Raw genomic sequence first — 26,604 nt, forward strand, 5'->3', positions numbered from 1 at the left:
ACCCTCTACACCTAAAGGATACCGGGTAGACAATAGCTTATATAAAGCAGGGAGGAGATGGGCTTGTAATTGGCCTTAAATTAAATGGTAAAGAAGGGGAACATGAAGAAAGAGGCTTTTAAACATATTTGTAAGTAATAAAAAATGGAAACTCTTAGGCTTTTAAAAAACATGTTTTCAAAATGGCCAATATTCTCCATATATTGATTGGATTCTCCTATTACTAGTTGCTTTTAAAAATAGCATACACTAATTAAGCAAGATTGGTGAAGAAAAGAACAGGCCACCCCAAAATTCTGAATATGTCATCCTTATACCAATCAACATGAAAGCCACAACTGATCTAAGTGACAAGAAGCATTAATTCACAACAAAAAAGGGATGAAAACTTAAGCCACTTATCCATGCTCCTGAAGACAGTGGTGAACGCTTAGGGGCAGGGATTATTTTTCCTCTGCAGGGTATACTGGCTAGATTAAGAGTTGTTATGGACTAGTTTCCTTACACAATGATCATCCTTCATTCCAATATTCTCAAACTCAATAGATGATATTATATTGTTGACAAAATGAGAAACATCCCTACTACTTTGCTTGCCCATCTGCAGCATTAATAATTTCCTTGGAACTAATACCAGGGAACTTAATCACATCCTTCCATCATGAGCTTCCTGGAGGCTATTTATAGCCAAAGTAATGGGCTGATGGGACCAGTGATTGACCTAACATGATAATTCTTTGGACAACCAACAATGAAGTCAATAGCAGTAATGTCGTTATGCACCCTGATTTATACCCCACCCAGCCACGAAGACAACTTCAAGAAATATGAGAATATACAATAAAAAGACCTTTAAGTAGAAACCTTGACCACTGACTTGGCTGCCACAAGGAAACTTGATCTTCTTCATCATAAGTGGTCTTAGCATCAAACACTTAATCATTTGAAGAGTGACATTTCAAGTAGAAAATGTGCTGAGAGTGCTCAAAATAAAGTTGTAAACAGGGATGCAAGAGGAGAATTCATTGTCTATATAGCAATTTCACTTTTTTCCTTTAATTAAAAAAATAAATAGAATTTACCCACCAAATGCATTACATTGCACAGTATGCTAACTCTCTGTGATTAATTCAGACTTTTCTGATACTAGTGGCCACCCACGGGATGAGGGAACTGCAGCCTGGACTTTAAGCCACCACAGTTGATGTGAAAGTTTGGCACAAACCCATAGTTCCACTGAATTTCAGAAACAATGTAACCTGTTAATGGTAGTTGGAGGTGGGGGGCAGGGACAGGTAAAATTAGATTTTTTTTCCTGCAAATCATATAATTTTAAAATTATAGAATGTGGTTTTAAAGGTCAGAATGAATTTTTAATTAAGTTGAGGCATTTGAAATTAGCAAATAAAACTGTGACTCAGAATAGTAACTAAGGAACAATTAATCATGCGGAAATAAAATGGCAGCAAAACAGAGCAGAAGTAAAATTATTTTTTAACTAGTAGTCTTTACAAGAAGTTACTAAGAAACTGGTAGATATGAACTCCATTTCTTTCCCTTTGGCTATGTCCTTTAAAACAACAGTGTTCAGCATTTTCCACCAAGACACAAATCAAGGCAGAGGTTAGCCTGTTCCACCTCTTTTGCAGGTCTTCAGAAGTGCATGGAACTGCTGTGACACTTCCCTTTATCTTTCACTCGAAACATGCGAAGGAAGGAAGTGTGGGGCTACCATAGCACAACCTTAAACACTCGAATTTATTTTTAAAACATAGATCACTGACAAATTTCGGCATTTCAAATATTATAATACAAAATTACTTAAGTTATTTTTTTCAACTAACTTTGACACTACTCCCACCCCTTTTGTGAATGTCTGCTTTAAAATCTGCTAAAAACATTTTGGTTTTACTTTTATGTCTGCATATGTTTCCCTAGACACTATATTTGTCAGACTTGGATTCAATCCTCTCATTCCACAGTGGGACTCACAGCATTTCATTTCACACCAAGACATTTGTATACTAAATTTAAAGCCAAATTTATAAACATGAATATTACACTGAACTATCCAGATAGTTTATAATTTAACATGCATATCTTAAGCTAGAAAACTAAGGCAGCATTTATATAAAGCTCTCTATTTTTAAGCACTTGGCATTTATTAATTTGCTAATCCAAACCCCTCCCTGTGAGGTAGTTTAGCCTGAAGTAGTTTAATATGAATGAAGTAGGTAAGAAGCAGAAAAAGAAATAAGCTATCTCCACAACAGTACACTGATCAGATCCCTTTTTTTCTGATCCCCAAAGAAAACCCAGTAATTCCTTATACAAGCTGGCCAAATGAGCAATGGAAATTAAGGTTGGATAGAAATATAGTGAATGTGGTTACGTTATTGCCTGACAGTTTAGAAAGTTGATTTTCTTATTGGGGTTCTCATATGGTGTGCTCATAAGACCTGTCAAGCACACATTAGTCAAAGATCAGCTTTGGAAGTGGAGGATCCCCTGAGGGCTCAGCTTTCCCTGTAGGAGTTAGCATTTTTCTTCCATCTCAGACTTTTTCTCTTTTGGTTTGATTGGCCTAGTCGACTAACTTCAATAAAAAGGCATACAGACTCTTACAGTTCCAATCTATGTGTCAGCTAAGAAGCAAATTAAAACCAATTAATTGCTTGACTCCTTTGTAGTCAAGCAATTGCAGAGGAGAGATTTATTACTAATTCCTATAGCAATGGGGCATCACTGTAACCTCCCTAGTTAGCAGGTTGCTTCATGACCATATTTACGAGTGCCCTGGGCTGTGGAGACCGGACGTAATGAAAGCTCATTAATTCGTTTTCCACTGTCCTGGCATTTGTGGCCACTGGCACGGGTGCCAGCCTGAAGCTTACCTCTACACTTTGCAAAGTTCATGAATTACACGGCCTGGGGGGTAGGAGTGCCATATCTGTTTCAGGAGAGAGAGACTGTTTCAATCACTTAGCAAGTACCCATGAAGATGCAAATCAATTTACTCTAATAAAGGAAGTAAACACGCACATCCGCCCTGTGTGTTATATTAACTTTGAATCGAGTTTTTCCTCATTAGAGCAAAACTTCAACGGGACAGTACCTTGTTACCTCAGTTAACATTACTCTAAGTTCTCTGGAGCAGTAAAAGCATTTTAAACATCAATAATTGAGATATTTTCTCCCTTTCAGATAGATGGTATTCTCCCCCCTAGGTCTCCTGAATTGAGATTTTACTGAAAATGCCTTCATGGGCTCTCTTCTTTTGCAGAATCTCTGCTGTACTCAGTTGGAGCAACCAGAGCAGCTCCCGGTTTGGCTGTGCCATAAAACAGGGAAAAGGCCACGTCCACACGAGTCTCTCTGTCTCCAACCGACTTCATTTGGCTATTTGAGGACTTGACTTCACGTCCCACTCCCATCCATTCATAACCAAATTGGGAGAAAAGATATTCCTAATTGAACAAATGAAACAAAACAAATCAAAACACGAACAACTCCAAAAACAGCAGGGACCTCTCCAAGAAGCAAGTTTCCATTGCAGACCTCCCAAAATACAAGCCATGCTCCTGAGCCCTTACTGCATAGAGCGGAATACATTACCTCCTTGGTACACTGGAATGGTTAAGAAACAAATTAGAAAACAAGCACAAATTAAAACAAAACAACCCTTAGCCCGTGTTTTCACTTTCACGTGGCAGGTGGCCAAAGAGCGACGGTATTTAGCAGAGGAATTCTGAACCAATCTGATCATTATATGTGGGAGCTGATCTATAAAGGCTTTGGTGTAGCCTCTCTGTAAAACAAAAGAGACCCATGTTCATAGGATTTTTTCCATCAGGTTACTAGAAATGAAAAATAACAATACTTGAGGATATCAGCTCACCCACTAAACACATACAGAAACAAAGAGTTGTTTTTTTTTTAACTTAGTGCTTATTTTACAGCAGAAATGACAAATAAAGTCTTATCTTATACATATGAAGAAAAACCATTGCTGGAATTTCATAGTTCTGTTGTGTGCTTTCCAAAACAGCCAAATAGATCGCTTCCCATGGACCCTCCTTCCTCCCCGCGGGTGACACGTGGTGGAAGTGGCTGCTTCGCTCTTCAGGCACAGAAACTGCCAGCCTGGTCCCTCCTGAGGGGACGCTCCTCAAGGCAATGGTGCCACATTTCAAACACAGGGAAACAGCCCTCTTAATAACAACACTGTGCATTTCTAGGTCATTTCATTTATTGCTCACTGAGTTGCCACCACCTCAGCTCTCCATGGTAAAAGAATAGATATCCAGAAAATTCTATCACCAGAAGATCAGCCGCCTGTGGTCCCAACGTAGACAGGGCAGCCCCAGCCAGGCTGCCAGCTGGGGCCCTGACTAGCATTGTTAGTGGAAGCTAACCGCCCAGCTCTGCAGCCAGCCTGTAGGGCACCAAGTCCAGTCACACTGGAGAAGAATTAGAGCTTGAGAAAGAGCTTCACAAGTTCCCCCAGTGACATTCCCATCAAAGGGACAGTTTTCCAGCCTGCCATCCTGGCCGGTGATGTTCTTTCCAGAATGAGTGGCTTGACTTAGCAACATAACTTCAGGGAGACACAGGGGAAAGTGTGGACCTCACTGTACCCAAGGCTGCCATTTCTTCGGGTTTTGCTCATTTCTTTCCAAACAGTCGGTACCCCAACTTGGAAGCCCACAATTCAAGCTAAATTCACAAGAAATAGTCCTTTGTTTCTATTTTCTTCTGGGGTTTATAATTCTTCTTGTTGATGCCTTTGGGAAAACATTTCATCAAGGTCAACTGCTGGTGAGACAGTGTTGCCTAAGAGGATCATCATGCAGGCAAACGAATTCATTTTCTAAGCTATTGTTTTGGCAGCTCACAAAGAGAAGACTTGGTTTAACCTTGAGAAACAGTTCTCGAATGATCGGGGGACAAGAAAGACGAGGATTCTAATCTTGTGCTCCTCATTCTCATTGTTCAGGTACCAAACCCAACTCACATTTTTGCAGGTGAAACAAGAAGGACCAGTATTTGTCAATGATACAGCTTCCACTGGTAGCCACTTGTTCTGGTTCTGTGTACATTTGACATGATGCAAAAGAATGTTGATTTACGGATAGAGGTGGTTTACATCACGTCATCAAGGATTTAATAGGATAATTATACTCTCAATAAATCTAGGATAAATAGGAAATTTAAAACTTTCCACTGTCTTTAAGTTTGAACAATGCTCCAACTGTTTGCTACAGGAGTATAATTTAGAACATGTGCTGAAAATGTTATCAGGAAAGAATAAAAAAAAAATCCATCCAAATATCATAACTTACCACAAAATTAAAAAGAAAAAGAAAAAATAAATCTCATTCATTTCCCCAAACCGAGATTAGTCATATGTGAATCTGTGAATCCTCGTAAGAAATGTTCATTGTTCAAGAAAGAATCCTCCTCTGGTGGTTGATAAGCAATTCTCCAGGGCAGAGAAATCCTGACATTTTTTCTTATCTCTTGATTGATGTTTTCACTACTTATTCTTCAGGCTATAAGACAGAAGGGAACACAGTCTTACCTTCTTTCATAGTTACATATACCAACTTTTCTCTCTCTCTCTCTCTCCTCCCATCTCCTCATCTTCTCCCCCCTTCTTCTCAACCTCTCCCCACCCTGTCATATCACTTAAACCACCAAATTCAGATAAAGCTAAATCTTTCAGGTTCTAAATAATCTGTGTATATAATAATTCAATTACCAAGGTAATCTCCACATAATTAGAAGCAAATTCATACCTCTACACTGACAATCTAAACACTAAATTCATTCTGAATATTCTTAAAATTAAAATAAATTGGTTTCTATTTGGTGGCATCCTGCATATACCCATCTTGGAGCTTCAGTTGTAATTACACACAGAACCCTACCATTGGGAGTGGACAACAACACTACAGTATTTAGATTTCAAATTATTGCAAATCTTGTTCTCTGTTCATTCAAATTTTCTGTTAGATGAATAAGAAAAAAACCATTTCTGGCTTTGCTCTCAAGAAGTATCTACGTAAGTCAAATAGATAATTTTTAAAGAGCTTTTCTCTTTATTTAATGTTAAAAAGATAATACCATTTATGTACACCTACTATGTGTCAAGAATTTCACATTTATTTTACAGCAGAGTTTAATTCCCGCAGCCACTCTTTAGTGTCATTTCCTCCCATGTTAAAAGCGAGAACACATGGCTGTTAAGTGGTTGGGACTGAACTATGGAAAAGACCAGAATCAGAAGGTGAAAGGACTTTGCTACCATAATGCGCTTTGTTAGCATAATGTGCTGGGGATTCCTGGTTACAACGAGGCTCTCAAAATAGCATCTTTTAGTAGCTGACAGTCAACCCTAAAACTACATCTTAGAGGAGGGGATGGTGATAAACTTGCTGGAACAAGCCTTGTGTAGATTGCCCCATCTCTCACCCATCCAAAAGTTAGAGGGGTAAACAAAAATTCACAAGCAACAAAGGAAAATTCTACCATTTCCTCTGGATCTGAATAAGAACATTTCAATGTTTGGGGTATAATATAGACCAATAGAAAAGGGAGGCTCTATGCATGTTTTTGCAAAAATAGCTTTAAAATGTCGCCTCAGAGTGGACCTGGTAACCACAGCCTTTTTAAAATAGTTGGTATGAAAAGAAAACTCCTGTTTTAAGATCTATTTTGTTTCTGCCACCATCTGGTGTATGACCTAAGGAAATTCTTGTCGTCTTCATGAATTAATGTGACAGAAAGGTTGCAAGTTCTCACTGAGCAAACAAGCATAATCTCATTTTTATAAACTGCAAAGATGAACACTTTTCAAATTAAAATGAGTTTGAAGTGCAGCGTCCCCATGTAATAGTTGGAAAGCCAAACATATCCACAGCTGAGCAGTTTTCAAGTCATGATTACATCATTAGAGGAAACCAGAGAGAGATTTTTTTAAACTTATAGTGAATGTGGTATATTAAGAACTTATTCCCATAATGAGGAAAAATATCACACTCTTCCTTTTTATAGTCAGCATAATTATTCAGATCCTTTCTAAACACAGAGAAGTAATGACAAATTAAAATGCCTTTCAATTCCATATAGCTTTTATAATTATTCAGCCGTTACTGTTATTATTGCTGGAGAGAGTCCTTCATATTTTATTCAGCATCCCATTTGATACAAAAGAACATGGAAGATTTTACTGCTATTAATAAATATGCAGCCATCCTATCCAAAAGGAAAATTCTTTTTCATCTGAGAGATAGGCTGCATAATTCATATATTTTCAGAAATTTCTTTAAATAGTAAATGGAAGGCAGGCAAGGAGAAATAGAATTCATTACATAGTCTCCATTTGTGGTCAGGGACAGTCTTTGTTCTCAGAGAGTCTTCAGTTTGATTCAATTTGATCAGACAATTTTAATTGTATCCTTTACATACTAATTAGGCTCATTTGGCTCATCCTATTTTTAACATATACAACCATAAAAGGTAATGACAACATGGCATCTCTTCCACTCTTGCAATTCTTATTTTAAAAAGGGGGTGGGAGGAACTGGGTATTAATAAGGGCTTTACTTGGGGTCTTGGAAAGCAGCTAGAAAACCTCACGACAATCTGCCCTGGGTACGTCTGCCTTCCATAAGGAGAAGTTTCTGTGTCTGGGAATGTGGAGAAGAGCAAAGCTGTGGGCTGCATCTAACTTCCATGAGGGCCAGTCCCCACCAGAAGGCCTGCCCTACAAGACGGATATAATAGCCTTCAGGAGAAGCCAGATGAGAGTCACATCTGCAGGATCAGTTAAGTAAAGCCTCTTCTGCTCCTTCCTTTCATTCCCCTTCCCTCATGCCATCTTGGAAGGTCCGGAGGGGAAGAGGCTCTAAACTGGGTATGAGATGGAAGTCTTAATGCAGCTGGTCGGGACGTCCTTAGGTCAGAAAAGGAGACTTACATACTGGAACAAACTGCTGTCGCCATTGAAAATGAGTGGGAATGTCTGGAACCTTCCCAAGATATTACAGTGGAGAAGGCAGTCCGACCAAGTGGGTCTGAAGGAGTAGCTAGGGGAGAATTCATTTGTTCTTACCACAGTGAATTGAAACTGGTCAACAAACCAATTAAAATACAAAGCAGAACATCCTCAGTCACTGTCAAGCCTGGTTTCTAATAGCCAATTGGCAAGTTTATGGTCAAATGAAAAATGGAATCACGGGTTTATATAAAATGATATGTGATGAGCCACGGTGACTCAGCAGGCAGAATTCTCACCTGCCATGTTGGAGAACCGGGTTCGATTCCCGGTACCTGCCCATGCCAAAAACAAAAAAAAAGTTATGATCAGAACTCATCCAATGAGGAAGTGTCATATCCCAGACATTTTCCACAAACACAGCTAAAAACACCATAGCTTTGAACCTGTTCAACCTACTCTCTAAGATGTGCCATGAATAACACCCAGGAAAGACTTGACACATTTGTTCAATTTATTGAGATAGCACAATGATAAATCAAATTCAATTATATTCCTGAAATCGAAAGACTCCCAATTTCTGTTCTTTGTTTTCCTGTATTGCCTAACCTGGAAAATAAATATTCAAGACAGAAATCTGGGTGTTATCCCAAGATCTTTCTTTATTCTTCCTCACTCCATAACCAATCAACCACAAATTTTATTGGCCTCTTAGTTCACTCTTAAATATACCATGTCCTCTGCAAACCCCTGCCCAGGCTCTGTTCCAGGTTCTTGACATTGCACAACTCTTCCATCTGGCATCTTTGCAATCTTCTCCTGCTCATTCACACTGTTGCCATAGTACTGCACTGGGTTCCCCTCACCTACTGTAGAAAGCTAAAAATTTTTAATATACAAAGGCCATTCATGATGTGATCACTGTCTTCTTCAGTGCCATCTTTGTGTCAGTAACTCCCTAAGATCACTCTAGATTCCAAACATAGAGAATTACTGAAAGTTCCTGAACTCACCATGCTTTCACATGCCCCTACAGTTTGCACAGGCTGTTCCTTATGCCGGAAAACTCATCCTCTACCTCATCTCCGCCACCTCTTTACCGCAACAGCTTTTCTCATCTGTCTTCCTGGAAACATGCTCCCTCCAGAAATCCTTCCCTGAACTCACCCAGACCCAGCAAAATGCACTTGGAATATTTTGAACAGTCATTTGGGAGTGGAGAACAAAACCTCAAGAAAATGCCCAGGGTGGGCCACGGTGGCTCAGCAGGTAAGAATGCTTGCCTGCCATGCCCGAGGACCCAGGTTCGATTCCCGGTGCCGGTGCTACTCTTAAGACATGAAGTACAATTTATTTTGCTTCTGAGAAACGTGGATAGCAGGTGAATGAGGAGGCTTGGAAGAGAAAGGAAAGAAGAGAAAGGGAACGTGAGAAGGAATAAGGAAGCAGGGAGATGGCTTTATGCTGTGCATGGTATCGCTCTGTATGATGCCTACATCTTCAATACAGTTGTCGAAGCAAATAAAAACCTTGGAAAGTGTTTATCTTTAGTGGAAGACTATATAGTCTGAAAGAAATTGGGGGGGAAAGGTACTCAAAAGTTGCAGGGAGCGAAAGAGGCAGAAAGACCACAAGATGAGAATTAAAATTATAGGCAGGGCTTCGGATCATAATATGTTGCAAATGCATTGGGCAGTCGTAAGCCAATTTAAGATGATAGAAATTGGGGTGGCATTCAGCTGGCATCTCTGACATTTAGGAAACACAGAAATGAATTTATCCAAATCCTGCTTGGAAAAACAAATCTCATGCATTTATACCCCATTGAATAAAGAAATAGTTTAAAGTCAGAAAATTCAGGCTATTTTGGAAAAAGTTCAGATATTGTGAATATTTAAGAAAGTGTAAACATTCAGAAGTATAGAATATTGCAAATGAATTCAGCTATATTACCTTCTAATCCATTTTTGGGTAGCAAAATTGACAGGAAGGATTTGTAATTAACTTACCAAAACACCTAAGAAAACAAGCCTCCTCGACTTGTATAGAATTTGCATTGCTATATGCAAATGTATGCTCCTGATGTGCCTGAGAACAGTTTATTCCTTTAAGAAGGCAAACATTCTCTTTATAATCTTGTTTACACTGTTCATTTGCTTTGCAAAACATTTTTCATAAAATCAACAAAGTAATGAAATGTTGGAGCCAGGAGGCCCCAGGGATCATTTAGGGAAGTCCAACATCCTTATTTTACAAATGAAAGACATTGATAGAGCCTTAATAACACACACACACACACACACACACACACACACACCCTTATCATTCCCGAGCCCTGTACCCTCATATCTGGTACTTCGTGGTTTGGGTGACTCCATGTTTCCTACTTTGGGGGTTCTAGCTACAGCTGAGGTTGGTGCTATTATTATAATCATTTCCATTTTATGGGTGAGGAAACTGAGATCTAAAGTCAGGCATCAGCTCCCCTCTGACCACCCCTGGACTGCTCTGCCATGCTCTCCACTGCAGAGAAGTTCCTGCCCTCGGATCTTGGACCTGCTCAGGGCTGCCCCACAGGGAAGTGGGACTAGGCTTCGTCCTCTGAAAAACAGAAATGGAATCAGATGGGTTTGCTACATCAGAATAGTTTCCTTTTAAGTGATTAAGAGCAAGGGTAAGAAAACAAGCCTCTCTAAAGTTTTAGTGCTCACCTGGTGCCTTCATACACAGGATCTCCTTTAATCTCACGACAATCCCAGGAGGAAGAAATTACTAATGTTTTGCTTTACAGTTGGGTAAACTGGAGCTAACTAAAGTTCATAACATTGTACCTGAACATCCCACTGGTCACAATTAGTGTTGGGGCTCAAGTAAAGTTTTCTAGCTTTAATCACCTATAAGAAGAGTTGCTATGAAGATTGAACGAGTTAAACATGGAAGTATAATGAAGCTGGCACATAGGTAACCACAAATAAATGTTAGCACTGATTATTATTATTATTATTGTTTACTCTGCTAAATGCGATCACGTATTAGGTTTTTTGATTACTGAATCATAAAGAATTTGCAGACACCAAGACAGGGTTTTAAAGCCACATGTACCTTAGAAATGCAGACAGCTCTAGTTCTCTAGGTTTCCAGGGTAAGCGAAGAGTCACCAAAATCTAGGAGCATGGCATAAAGATAGTGAAAGTGGGAGGAATGCTGATAGCTGATGTGTTCACAATGCCCCCAAATTAGAAAAAAAGTCTAAAATGGCCTAAAGTGCTTTCTCCACTAGCATACTCAGTAGTCACATGTAGCTATTTAAATTTACAACTCTTCGAATTAAATAAAATAAAAAATTCCATTCCTCAGTCACGCTCTCACATTTCAAATGCTCACAGCCACCTGCGGCTAGTGGCTGCTGCGCTGCCCCACATCGGTAAGGAGCATTTCCATCACTGCAGAACACGTCGTTGGGCAGTGATTACCATAGACCATCAAAAGGAAATGAAATAGGTAGCTCAGTGGTAGAATGCTCGCCTTTCATGTGGGAGACCTGGGTTTGATTCCTGCACCATGCACATCCCCCTCCCCCCCAAAAAGTATATGAAATAGACTGCATGTGTTTTAAAATGTAATTCAGAGCTCCCTTTGAAAATGCTTTCATCATGTAAATCCAGTATTTCTCCGTAAATAGAAAATACACTGACGGAAAACCACATGTGCACTCTATGAAGAGACTGATCGCTATCATGTTTAAGTCATCTATGCCTCTCTCTCCATCTTTTAGTACCTGTAAACTTTAAATAGTTACACGTGACTACTGAGTATGCTAGTAGAGAAGGGAATTTAGGCCATTTTAGACTTTTTTTCTAATTTGGGGGCATTGTGAATGCATCAGCTATCAGCATTCCTCCCACTTTCACTATCTTTATGCCATGCTCCTAGATTTTGGTGACTCTTCGCTTACCCTGGAAGCCTAGAGAACTAGAGCTGTCTGCATTTCTAAGGTACATCTGACATTAAAACCCTGTCTTTGTGTCTGCCAATTATATATGACTCAGTAATCAAATTAACCTAATACACAATCCCATTTAGCAGCGTAAACAATAATAATAATAATCAGTGCTAACATTTATCTGTGGTTACCTCTAACCAGCAGGAGGAGAAATGTCAGAACTCTTAATATATGCTCTTTCTCTCCCTCAGTTCAACTGCAAACCTCCCAGGGTACACGTCTTTGGGCAACCTGGTGGCCAGCAATGTCAGCTGAATCCTAGTATGGTGAGGTCAGCAATTTTAGAAGTGGAAAATAGCGTCCCAAAGCTGGCTCTCAGGCAGAGACTGAGAAATATGGTGGGATGGGATACAGCTCAGTTGATAGGAAGGAGATACCAGGGTGGGATAGAGAGGAAGCAGGCAGGAAGCTGAGGAAGAAGATGTAAGTGAGAGTAGTGTCCATACCTGTGAGGCATGGGGTCTGCACTGACGTGCTGGGCCATTACGGGGATGGACTCTGGTACCTGGACTGGTCTTTGGAGGTATAACTAGTACTAACATGGCCATGCAATTATATAACAAATTATTTGACAATGATAATTATCACCAAACCCCCAAAACATTATGAGATGGAAGAAGTGAACTTAGAAGGAGCATCAAATTAGCATTTAGAGCTGCATTTTCCACTAAATGGCTGCATTTCTTTGCAAGGGTCACATCTTCTCCCCAAGGTTCAGTTCCTTTATCTAATCAATGAAAAACTTGACCAAGCCATTGTCCAGGTTACTTCCATCTCTGACATAACAAAAGCCTTGACTTGGTCAAACAGAGCTAAACTCCATCCTTCAGGCTATTCAGTTCCAAGTTCAGCAGTTTTCTGTCAGCCCCACCTAAACTGTCATGACTCCAAGACCACAAATCTGCAGATAGTGAGGATTCTATACAAACTTCCTTTCATTTAATTTTCTTCCTTCAGGCTCAGAGTTTATGTGCTAACCAGTACCAACTACAAACATAGCCAAACCTTTCAGCAGATGTCCAAATGCTCTACTGAAAGCTGTCAGCACATTTTGCAATCAGAGCCAAATTCTATCTTATAAATGTACTGATAAGCCAAGAGGGAGGATAGAGAAAGCCAGCATGTGCTCTTGGAGAGTCCCTGAAGACTGTAATCTGATGCGACATTCTCCAGATACCCAAAACTCCAAACCAACCAAACAAACAAACTACAAAGGGCAGCAATATCTGCAGTGTACGTGCTAAGCAAACACAATATGGGAGACACTTCAGGCACTTCTTGGAATCCTCACAGTAGAAACCCACCCTGACTGCTGCCCTCAAAATAATTATTACTTCCAAATTGCTTCAGTAGGACCTCTATGATACAGAGTAGGTACACTTCCTTGGAGTCTCAAATTCTGGTACCACCTGATATCATCTAAATCATATACAGACCTTGGTTAAGATTTCAAAAAGACCAAAGGATTAGAATTTGTTATTCAGAGTGTTATTAAGGATGTGCCTCACAGACTGTCTCATTCAAACACTAGGGCTCTGGGAAGTTTGAGGGCATTTTCTGTCAGCCATCTCAGCAAGAGCCAAAGTTTAGAGGAAGAGCTTTCTCAAAGAGATTTGTGGATGTGACTTTTGTCTAATGTAGTGAATCCCAATAAGAATCACAGAGAGCCCACAAAGCATTGAGAAAACAGTATCTTGGACTGATAGGAGCAGAGGCCAGCACGAGATGAAAAGAGGCCAGTGGACCCCCAAAATTCTACTGGCAGGAAGCAGGCTAAGCAAATTACTTGGGTACGAAGGGGCTAGCTTTCATGGAAAAAGGAAGGATAGCTCAGAGGCTGGACCAAGGTGGGCAGCTTTCAAATTGGCTCCCAAAGATCCCTACTTCCTGATATGCTTGTGTAAACCCCTGTTCTTGAGCGCGGGCTGGATCTGGTGACTGGTTCCTAATAAACATTATATGAATCACATTATCACTACCAAGGCTAGGTTATAAAAGATTGTTACTTCCATCTTGTTCATACTCTCTCTTGCTCTCTCAATTGCTCGCCCTGTTTGTTCTAAGCCATGGTGTGTTGTGAGCTGCCCACGTGGCAAGGGACCCAGGGATGTCACTGACCGATGGCTTGTGACCCTCATTCCAACAACCCGCAAGGAACAGAATCCTGCCAACAACCACCTTAGAACAGGTGGAAGCAGAGTCACCCCCAGTCGAGCTTTAAGTTGACTGCAGCCTTATGAGAAACCCAGAGCCAGAGAAGCCAGCTAAGCCAAGCCTGCCTTAATGTTGTTGCCTTAAGCCACTAAGTTATTGGGCAATTTGCTAAACGATGATAGATAACTGGCAGTCAGTAAATGGGAAGAGGAGTGCTATTATGGAGTGTCAAACAGGAGAAGAGCAGCCAAAAAAATGGTTTTCCCTGATCCCAGCTGTCCTCTGAAACCCTGATATGCCCTCACTGGCAGAAAAAATCGCTAGCACAAAACTCCCAATCTATGTGTCAGTACCTATTCAAATATCATCACCTTGGGGCTCTTCTTATCATACTGGCCATTGTAATGATTCACCCAGGAAGGGGGTGCCCCTTACATCATGACCTTCTCCACACACCTTGCAGAGGCAAGTAACGTGCAACAGTTGGAGAATAACGAAGCAAAGCAAAGAGCCAAGGCACAGTAAAAAAGAAAGGTCAATTTAATGAAAATCCTCATGTATCCTGCCTCCTATAGAGATTTATTCTACAAAAAAGAAAAGAAAATTTGACTTCCTTCTTATAAATTAATTTACATTTTCAATGATGAATCATTTTAACAGGAAAAAAATCACCTAATACATCTCTTACATAAGTCTGGGTTCTCTGGAGGAGCATGCAAAAGCTCAGCTCTGAATGTGACTGAGTGGTCTCTTCATTAAGAGCCATAAATTCTCAAACTACAAACATTTCCTTTCAATTAAAAGACAAAAAGAAACTTTGTATGGAAAACTCAGGATTGAAAAATGGACTCATTAAAATTCATACTGACTGCTCTCATCCAATGCTGGCAAATCCTGTTGGGGGTATAAAATCCTTTTTTGTTGACTTTTTTAATATTCTAGAAGAAAGACCGAAGAAATGAATCACATTCCAGTGGTCCTCAGAGGAAAGCACCGATTTCTGAGGAAGCATAATTATGTGCCTCCAGCCAATGACCTTTATTCCCTGGTGCCTAACGCAGAAAGGGAATGGAGAAGGGAGCCAGCGCTTTTCACTGTGTGAGCTGCAAATGCCAGGAAACGGCTCTGCTCCTAACCAATTGCTACAGAAATGTAGGTTATGTGCCGCACATAAAACCACACTGAAATATTACTCAATACTCCTTCTGCCAGAACCTCTGAACAGAGATTCAGACATGTCCCACCACCAGAGGCTTATCTTAGCAGAACATAATTTTTTTTTAGAACACATACAACAAACTACTATAGAAAAAATATGTAAATATAATCATGATAAAGAGTGACATTTCTCAAGGTGTATCATTTGCAATATTTTGATTAACTCCCATTTCTGAGTGGCAAAGCAGCTTCTAGTTAATAAACAGCACACTCCAATTAGACATCTGTGTGTGAAGTCTAAATGGAACCCTTGGCTGGCTTCTCTGTGTCACAGGTTTTCCCACAGTCTGTGCACAATCCAGCCTGGGCCTTGGAAAAAAAAACTTTCAGTGGTCTCGTGAATCACTAGGCATTTAATACAACTTAGCAGACAAAATCCTCACTGTTTTGCTGTTGTTGTTGTTACTTTCTTTTCTTCTTTTCTTTCTCCGGCCTCTTTAAACAGATTTCTCACAATTTGATTCCCTGACCTAAAATTCAGAGCCTAGAAAGCAGCAAACCACCGTAAGGAAGGCCCCTCCCCCTCCCCCCTCCCCCCACACTCATTATATGAAAGTATCTGGCTGGCTATTTGGAAATGAATGAGAGCACAGTTCGGTGGAAAGGATGTGGACCTTGGGGTCAGACAAATCTGGATTTGAATTCCAGCCTTGCCATTTACTAATCATGTAATGTGAGAAAATTACCTAAGCTTTCACATCCTAGTCACCTCATTTATAAAAGGTGAATATTAGTATTTTCCCCTTGCAAATATTTAGAGTCAGTCACTGTTGTAATGTGCTAAAAACACACCAGGAAATAAGAGTGGAAAAATCCATGCCTTAGATTTTAGTATGGGAAGAAATAAAAGAGAAGTAGAGGGTCTATTAGAAGATGATAATGACTACAAAGAAAATTAAAGCAAGGCAGTGGATATGGAGAATGTGGGAACAGGGGTTGAAATTTTGAATAGGATGCTCCAAGAAGGGTGCTAATGTATAATTTTTGCTGGGAAATTCATGTTTTGCACGTGGTTGTTTGGGGAAGAGCAGGAGGTGGGATCCGCAAGTTCAAAAAAGTTCTGAGGCAAGAGCTCACCTGAAGTCTTCCAGGGGTAGTAAAGAGGGCAATGTGGCTGGAGCTAAGGGAAAGAGGGTGAGATAATTGAGGAAGGAATGCTTAGGTGTGCCTAGGGACTTGGAAGCCATTGTACAGTTGGGCTTTTATGTGAAACAAGATGGGAAGTCATTAGTGTGCTTTGGGCCAAGAAGTAGCATGATTGGTGAAGGGCTTAGTGAATTGAAAACAGAAGAAAGGATGTACAGCACTTAGCACATCTCCTGGCACATCACAAGTAGATGCTTGACAAATGCTATTTGAACCCCCTTCATATTTCCCAAAGCCATAGCAATCTTTCCTTCTCACCCTTTTTCCACTAAAACTGTGTGATTAAAGGATTCAATTTGACTGGAAATTTTTATATTGTCTGAATGAATGTCGCGAAACTTAAATAATAGATATGAAGATCAGAACCACAGCATATTACTTTATTGGAGATTCTGAGGATTTCTGAGGATAATTTATGAGTTGTCAGGTCAAGGAAGTCAGATAATGTTTCATAACAGCTGTCCAGAGATGAAGGTGCCCTTGACCAGTTCACACAGATTCACTCCAAATATCTGTTCGGAGAATGTAAGGATGAATTGCAAAATGAAACGCGAAAAGACAAAGAGACAAAAATGGGGCTGAAAGTAGATGTTCTCTATTGGGTGAGAAGCTCAGGTTCGACTCTCCTGCTCTTGTAGTTATAACATTAATCTATAGCTGTTTTTCTCTTTATTGACTTTTGATATTTTTTTTAAAAAAGGTCAAAAAAGATAAGGATACGCAAGAGAAGCAAGCTTATTAATGCCCTCTCCTTACAAGGCTCAGATTGTCCATGGAGTCTCTAGCTCCTGAGGAAGACAGGCTCCCAATTCCCAAATTTGCATCTCAAGCCTTGGGTAGTCTTCTGAGCACTGGGTAAAATCGTGACTAAGAGACTCAAAATACCAAACTGTCCAAGAGGTAACTTATTTCCCTCTCAAACCTGTGTGTCATCTTGCAAATCTTAACCTAGGGAGTGACTCCCTGTCTATTTAGTGTCGAAGCCAGAAACCTGGGAGTCAAAAGCTCCTCACACACAGTTGGTGATAAGTGATATTGACTCTCCTGGTCAAACACTTCTTTGGGCTCCTGCATTTCCACTGCTACTGCATGGGTCACAACATGTGCTGTTCCAAATTCTCTCCCTATTTTCTACCACATCTTCTAATATATTCATGATTTATTTAAAGTCAAAACCAACAAACTTATTCAGTCCCTTCACTATTTCAAAATCTCCAATGTCTCTCAATGCCTAAATTCCTCACATTTAGACATGAGACTCTTTTTGATGTGGCTACTGAGCATTTCTCTGGCATTATATGCTGTACCCTCCCTTCTTGCCTCCTCATTGCCCCAGCCAAAATGCACCATAGACTCTGGCCACAAGAAGCTTTGGTCCTCCTAATAAGTACCAATCTTTTTTAAGGCAGATAATCTGTCTAATCGGCCCCCTTGGCCTGGAATGCTGGATATTCCATGCTGGGGTGGCCATGAGAAGATGCCTCACAGAGAATTTTTTGTGTGTGTGTGTGTGTTCCACATGATTTTTATTACAGTCACGGTACATGTAATGAGTACCAGATCTCTATGAAGTAATTTGATCCTTGTATTTATTTTGCATGGGTAGAGGCAGTGTCAAAGGTAGAGGCAGTGTCAAAAATCCTCTGGAGCTCACTGACCTGGGTTAATAATGACTAATTAACCCAACTATATCATTTAACAGTTCTAAAGAAACTAAGGATAGAGATATGCCCAAAATCATCCTAATTAGGGCACTATATGATGTATTGCTTACTATTGAATCTTTTTTTTTATTAATGAAAAAATTAACTAACACAACATTTAGAAATCATTCCATTCTACATATACAATCAGTAATTCTTAATATCATCACATAGATGCATATTTATCGTTTCTTAGTACATTTGCATTGATTTAGAAAAAGAAATAGAAAGACAACAGAAAAAGAAATAAAACGATAATAGAGAGAAAAAAATTAAAAAAATTAAAAAAAACACTATACCTCAGATGCAGCTTCATTTAGTGTTTTAACCTAATTACATTACAATTAAGTAGTATTGTGCTGTCCATTTCTGAGTTTTTGTATCCAGTCTTGTTGCACAGTCTGTATCCCTTCAGCTCCAATTACCCATTATCTTACCCTATTTCTATCTCCTGATGGTCTCTGTTACCAATGACATATTCCAAGTTTATTCTCGAATGTCGGTTCACATCAGTGGGACCATACAGTATTTGTCCTTTAGTTTTTGGCTAGTCTCACTCAGCATAATGTTCTCTAGGTCCATCCATGTTATTACATGCTTCATAAAGTTTATTCTGTCTTAAAGCTGCATAATATTCCATCATATGTATATACCACAGTTTGTTTAGCCACTCGTCTGTTGATGGACATTTTGGCTGTTTCCATCTCTTTGCAATTGTAAATAATGCTGCTATAAACATTGGTGTGCAAATGTCTGTTTGTGTCTTTGCCCTTAAGTCCTCTGAGTAGATACCTAGCAATGGTATTGCTGGGTCATATGGCAATTCTATATTCAGCTTTTTGAGGAACCGCCAAACTGCCTTCCACAGTGGTTGCACCATTTGACATTCCCACCAACAGTGGATAAGTGTGCCTCTTTCTCCGCATCCTCTCCAGCACTTGTCATTTTCTGTTTTGTTGATAATGGCCATTCTGGTGGGTGTGAGATGATATCTCATTGTGGTTTTGATTTGCATTTCTCTAATGGCCAGGGACATTGAGCATCTCTTCATGTGCCTTTTGGCCATTTGTATTTCCTCCTCTGAGAGGTGTCTGTTCAAGTCTTTTTCCCATTTTGTAATGGGGTTGGCTGTCTTTTCGTTGTTGAGTTGAACAATCTCTTTATAAATTCTGGATACTAGACCTTTATCTGGTATGTCATTTCCAAATATTGTCTCCCACTGTGTAGGCTGTCTTTCTACTTTCTTGATGAAGTTCTTTGATGCACAAAAGTGTTTAATTTTGAGGAGCTCCCATTTCTTTCTTTCTTTCTTCAGTGCTCTTGCTTTAGGTTAAAGGTCCATAAAACCGCCTCCAATTGTAAAATTCATAAGATATCTCCCTACATTTTCCTCTAACTGTTTTATGGTCTTAGACCTAATGTTTAGATCTTTGATCCATTTTGAGTTAACTTTTGTATAGGGTGTAAGATACGGGTCCTCTTTCATTCTTTTGCATATGGATATCCAGTTCTCTAGGCACCATTTATTGAAGAGATTGTTCTGTCCCAGGTGAGTTGGCTTGACTGCCTTATCAAAGATCAAATGTCCATAGATGAGAGAGTCTATATCTGAGCACTCTATTCGATTCCATTGGTCGATATATCTATCTTAATGCCAGTATCATGCTGTTCTGACCACCGTGGCTTCATAATATGCCTTAAAGTCAGGCAGCGTGAGACCTCCAGCTTCGTTTTTTTTCCTCAAGATACTTTTAGCGATTCGGGGCACCTGCCCTTCCAGATAAATTTGCTTATTGGTTTTTCTATTTCTGAAAAATAAGTTGTTGGGATTTTGATTGGTATTGTGTTGAATCTGTAAATCAATTTAGGTAGAATTGACATCTTAACTATATTTAGTCTTCCAATCCATGAACACAGTATGCCCTTCCATCTATTTACGTCTTCTGTGATTTCTTTTAACAGTTTTTTGTAGTTTTCTTTGTATAGGTCTTTTGTCTCTTTAGTTAAATTTATTCCTAGGTATTTTATTCTTTTAGTTGCAATTGTAAATGGAATTCGTTTCTTGATTTCCCCCTCAGCTTGTTCATTGCTAGTGTATAGAAACACTACAGATTTTTGAATGTTGATCTTGTAACCTGCTACTTTGCTGTACTCGTTTATTAGCTCTAGTAGTTTTGCTGTGGATTTTTCAGGGTTTTTGACGTATAGTATGATATCATCTGCAAACAGTGATAGTTTTACTTCTTCCTTTCCAATTTTGATGCCTTGTATTTCTTTTTCTTGTCTAATTACTCTGGCTAGAACCTCCAACACGATGTTGAATAACAGTGGTAATAATGGACATCCTTGTGTTGTTCCTGATCTTAGGGGGAAAGTTTTCAATTTTTCCCCACTGAGGATGATATTAGCTGTGGGTTTTTCATATATTCCCTCTATCATTTTAAGGAGGTTCCCTTGTATTCCTATCCTTTGAAGTGTTTTCAACAGGAAAGGATGTTGAATCTTGTCAAATGCCTTCTCTGAATCAATTGAGATGATCATGTGATTTTTCTGCTTTGATTTGTTGATATGTGTATTACATTAATTGATTTTCTTATGTTGAACCATCCTTGCATACCTGGGATGAATCCTACTTGGTCATGATGTATAATTCTTTTAATGTGTTGCTGGATTCGATTTGCTAGAATTTTGTTGAGGATTTTTGCATCTATATTCATTAGAGAGATTGGTCTGTAGTTTCCTTTTTTTGTAATATCTTTGCCTGGTTTTGGTATGAGGGTGATGTTGGCTTCATAGAATGAATTAGGTAGCTTTCCCTCCACTTCAATTTTTTTGAAGAGTTTGAGTAGGGTTGGTACTAATTCTTTCTGAAATGTTTGGTAGAATTCACATGTGAAGCCGTCTGGTCCTGGACTTTTCCTTTTGGGAAGGTTTTGAATGACTGATTCAATTTCTTTACTTATGATTCACAGAGAATATTTGACTAAGGGACTCAGTTGCTGAGCTTGGACTGCTTCTTCTGGGCTGCTCCAAGATGATGCCTGAGTGTAGCAGGGAAGTTAAAGCAGACCTGTCCCTGGAAGATGGGATTCCCCTAAAAGGAGACTTTGGCTCCATCTCCCAATGGCTGTGGGGACTTTCTTCAGACTACACAATAGTCTAGGACATGTCTGTCCAAATTTCCTTCCCTCTACCCTTCACTCAGGGTCAGACTTGTGATCTGACACTTCATCCAGCCTCTCCTAGATCCCTTCCCATTTTTTTCTCATAAGTCTTTCCCCTAATAAAACTCTTTCACCATTAATGCCCTCTTATTGTTTCCTTCTTGAAGGTCCCAGTTCCAGATGAACACCATGGCCATCTGACGAAAGCCTACTTTTTAACAGATATGTCACTCCTCTACAAGGCATCTTATGACCTCAAGGTAAAACAATATACCATACATAATAACAGTATATTATATATTATAATTATGTAATAGTACTGCTAGTATTAGAGACACAAATATTTACATGACTCCACTGCATCCCTCGTGAAATGCTATCACAACTCCTATTAGATTGCATTTATTCATTCTAGGGATGATATCTTGTACACCGTTGTATCTATGTAACTGGACACGGTGCTTGGCCTATTGGAAGCAACCAATAATGGTTCATCAGTGACTAGGAAAGTGCTTAGCACATAGTAGGTAGTCAATGATATATGGTGAAAGAGTGCAAAAAATGATGATTGAATGAATAAATCAATAATGTTTAGTGACTAAAATGAACGAATAAACAAATAGGACACAAATCTAGAAAGCAGGGGTCTGAATTAACCAAGAAACAAGAGGGAGAAGGAGAGCATGTTTTCTTTCCTTGAATAAATAAAGGAAAATGAGTAGATTCCAACAGGTAAGGATTGTAAGAAAGATACCAAATTGCTCTCTTGATATTTCTTTAAAGGTAAACTTATAAATCAAGTATTTGAGATTTTGTGGTTTTGCTATGTTTGACTCTTCAGATGGTTGCACTGTTGCTGGTTTTTATGCAGTAAAAGATGCATGGGTGTAGTCTGGATGTTCAAGAAAGATGGACAATTTATGGCTCAGGACATACAACAATTTTTCTGAGGAAGGCAGACATCAGTTTGCAGAAGATATCTAAAAGAACAGCATCACCCCCATTTTAAGAATTACCATAATGAAACTGTGCTGTCAAAAGCAAGGTACTTTTCATGTATGAGATTGGCTTAAGCGTTACCAGACTTTTATTCAGGGACATGCCATATTTTAATAAATATCACTTAATCCATGATGTATCTGCATCCATAATTTCTCATTTTCAGAAATGAATGCTGTGAAGTTTTAAAACTTGGATTCAAATTTCAGCTTTTCTAAACCTACTTATAATTATACTTGAGTCACCTCCAAAGAACCCTTCTCTTACTCAGATGTGACCTTTCTCTCACTAAGCCAACTGGCAGGTGAACTCAATGCTCAGCCCCCACCCCAGATGCAGGACATGACTCCCAGGGATGCAAATCTCCCTGACAACATGGGATAGGACTTCCGGGATGAGCTGGGACCTGGCATCATGGGATTGAGAAAGCCTTCTTGACCAAAAGGGGGAAGAGAGAAATGAGACAAAATAAAGTGTCAGTGGCTGAGAGATTTCAAACAGAGCCAAGTGATTATCTTGGAGGTTATTCATATACATTATGTAGATAACCCTTTTGTAGTATATGGTGTATTGGAGTGGCTGGAGGGAAGTACCTGAAACTGTTGTACTGTATTCCATTAGCCTAGATTCTTGAAGAAGAGTGTATAACTATATAGCTTTTACAATGTGATGGTGCAATTGTGAAAACCTCGTGTCTGATGCTCCTTTTATCCAGGGTATGAACAGATGAGTTAAAAACACAAGGGAAAATAAATAGATAAAAAATAGGGGGATACGGGGTAAAAAAAAAAATTGGGTAAGTTGAAATACTAATGGCCAATGAGAGAGGGTATGGGATGTATAAGATTTTTCTTTTTTCTTTTTTTTAAATCTCTTTTTCTGGAGTGATGAGAATGTTCTAAAAATGATCATAGTGATGAATACACACTATGCGATGACATTGTGAGCCATTGATAGTATACTGTGGAAGGACTGTATATGTGTAAGAATTTCTCAATAAAAATATATTTTTTAAAATCCAGCTTTTCTACTTGCTGTGTGACTTTGAACAAGGAGAATAACTTCTCAGAGTACTAGTTTCCCATAAAATGGGAATAATAAAACTCCCTTACAGTATTTGTGAGGACTGAATGAGATAATAAATGTGAAAGCTATAAGAACAGTGTCTGACACACAGTTGCTGCTCAATAAAAGCTGCCTGAATCTATAGCCAGGGCTTTAACGGCATCTAATAAATTTTAAATGCCTGAGATGAATTTACAACTTGGTGTTTCTCCAAAATTAAAATCTACTTGGAAAGGTTTCCCATAATATTCCTCTTTTACTATTGTTGAACACACTTCCTCTTTCAGGTTGCAGTCCCAACTCCATTTCTAAGTGGAGTCTTCTTTTACACGGTCTGTGGCATTTCCCCAACATGATTACCACTCCTTAGGTCATTTAATCACCAACCAAGCCACTACTGCCATTTTTCAGAGAATTTAGTCCCACCTTGAGGCCTGATGGCCAAGCCCTTCATTAGCATGTGTGACTGTATAGCTGTGCTTTGAATGCCTAATTCTCTGTCCTTTTCTTACTTGGCCCCTTTCCCCTACCCCTACCCTATTCTCCAAAATCTCACATCCTCTCCCTCTTCTCCTTACTAGAACCTGACTCCTGGAAAGGATTGGAACAGCTATTTGCATTAATTATCCTTCAATCAATTTAACTGCCATTTACTGAACTCCTCCTGTACCAGGCATGGTGTTAGGCTTTCCCAGACACTCAATATCATAAAGGAGACAGTATATTAAAAATATGAATAAATACAAATAAAACTCTATTGGGAGAACTTAAGCCAACAACAAAAGTGGTCCTGTGGAAAGAAGATGAGTCTTCCTATGTCAAGTGTTTCACCAGCACAGGCAGTCACACACTCTCGCTGATGGTCAAAGTGTCTGGGGGGTTTACTCTTTGACTCTGCCATCGAGAGAAGTGTAAGAGTTTAAAAATATGCCAAGAAATTCTCTCACACTCCTCCCTTCAAATGGGGGAGACTAAGAGGGTTCAGTGTAGGTAGACTTGGTGAAACGTTTCTAAAAAATAGAAGTAGTAAGAGGATGGTGCATGACTCTAGATATTAGGTCATATAAGACACCACATCTTCCTCTTTGATCTTTCTCTCGGGTTGCTCACTCTGGAAGAAGTTAGCTGTACCTTGTGGGGAGAGCACTGTGCAGTGAGGCATGAAGACCCCTGACAGCGGCCATGTCAATGAGCCATCTTAGAAGCAGATCCTTTAGGGCAATGAGGAGGCAAGAAGGGAGGGTAAAAGCCCTCCCATGACTGGAGCCCTGGCTGACATCTTTACTGAAATCCCATGAGAAGTCCTGAGGCAAAACTTCTGGTGTTACCATTTTCTAATTCCTATCTCATAGGCACTGTGAGATAATACCTGTCTGTTGTTTTAAGCTACTAGTGTTTGGGGTAATTTGTAACACAACCATAGGTAATTAATACAGAGGAGACCTGAACGTTCTAATGGCCAGAGTCATTTAGAGGTAAAAAGTGGCATATGGCGGAGTTGTTTGGAGGTAAAAGGTGGCATATTGAGTTTCAAGGTAGCTGCTGAGGTTTTTATGCTTTCAGCTGTGGAACTTAAAGGTGCTAAACACACACACACACACACACACACACACACACACACACAGCCATGCTCGATGGCCATGACAATAGAAGAATGGCTGTTTGTCCCTAAGAGGCATTGAGGACCAAAATCATGGCACTTAGCATTCATACAGCATTCCATACCTGATTGCATTTGGTCCTCACAACAATCCTGTTGGGGAAGTAGGAAAATTAGCCGTTCTCCACTTTACAGATGATATTTGCCTATGATTTCATTAAGGAGTGATATAGATGGTATCAGAAAGCAGGACCCCTGAATATAAGTCCAACATCATTACCTCTATATTATACTCTTTGCATAAATATATTCCAAAGCCAACATTACTGTGTAGTAAAAGAGGAGAGGAAAGAAAGTAATACTTAGTGATGGTTCATTCTGAGCCAAGAACTACACCAGGTACTTTGCATACTTTATTTGATCATCCTATCCAGTGATATAACTCTTGTTAACTTCCGTTTCAGACAGGGAACATTGAGAGTAAGAGAAACTGACAGGAGCATTGTCAATAGCCACACATGCCACCTGAGGGTCCTTGTAGTTATAAACTAATGTGATATCTGATGGGATTAGCTCTAAATATTTTTTTGTCACTGAGAGGCTATTTTGTTTAGGTAAGAGGCAGGGATGGAGTAGAGTTCAACCCCAAATTCAGTTAAACCATAAAGATTATCACCAACCTCTGCTTTTGCTTTTGATCATCACAAACCCATTGCTAAGTCTTAAAACAATAAACTGAACAAAGCTAATCTAGGTGCTGAGGAGACACTAGTTGAAAAAAAATAGATGTTTATATGCCCTCACAAAGTCCACTTGAAAGTGTTAAAACATAATAAATATTACTGAAAACCATCGAAATCCTTTGGGGGAAACGTCTTTCTGCCTCATTCTACTTCCTTAGCCATCCCAGCTAGGTCATCAATAACGTTTGACAATATTTTCACTTGTCCTTCATCAACTACCTCTCAATTACTTCTTTGTCACAATGTCAGATGTCCCCTGCAGGCCTCAAGATTAACAGCAGTAGCAGCAGCTAACAGTTACTGACAGCTTACCTGCACTAAGCACCTTGTTCAGTTTTATGATGATGATCTTATACAATTCCTACAACCCTGTGAGGTAGTTGCTGGTATCCAGATGAAAAAATTGAAACTCAGAGGGGGTAAGTTGCTTGCCCAATGTCCAATGTCACACACTAGTTGTGAGACATTTCATAGCTCTGTAGTCAGAGCCCAAGTTTTTCACTACAAGATACACAGCTTCTCCTACCTCCACTTGACACATGATCATTCCTTCTTCACTGATAAGATTGATCCCTTGTAGTACAAACTACCCCCAGCCTCCTTCTCTTCAATGAATAATGTAGCCATATTTCTTTTCCTTCCTATCCTTGGTCTCAGAATATGAATACCACCTTCTACTTGAGGACAGGACCGTGCACTTCAGGCTTGAGCATTCTGCCTCTCAGTGCCCAAGGCACTCTTCCATTTGATCCAAAGCTGGGTGAGCCAAAGAGTAGTATACATTCTTAATTTTCCTTCTTCACCTCCCAA

At 39.5% G+C, this 26,604-nt stretch overlaps 1 protein-coding gene across 3 annotated transcripts in view; it reads right to left on the bottom strand.

Annotated features, from left to right (window-relative positions):
• Nucleotides 1–2,632: 2,632 nt before the first annotated feature.
• ZMAT4 (zinc finger matrin-type 4) overlaps nucleotides 2,633–26,604 on the bottom strand; it is a 409,363-nt gene continuing 385,391 nt past the window's right edge. For all 3 annotated transcript variants that reach the window (XM_077151827.1, XM_077151828.1, XM_077151830.1), the window contains one exon: nucleotides 2,633–5,552. In XM_077151827.1, coding sequence (XP_077007942.1) covers nucleotides 5,537–5,552 — 16 coding nt within the window. In that variant the 3' untranslated portion in view covers nucleotides 2,633–5,536. The remainder of the gene's footprint in view (nucleotides 5,553–26,604) is intronic.

This window comes from Tamandua tetradactyla, chromosome 3 (assembly GCF_023851605.1).
Source record: "Tamandua tetradactyla isolate mTamTet1 chromosome 3, mTamTet1.pri, whole genome shotgun sequence".
In the NCBI taxonomy this organism is placed as follows: Eukaryota; Metazoa; Chordata; class Mammalia; order Pilosa; family Myrmecophagidae; genus Tamandua; species Tamandua tetradactyla.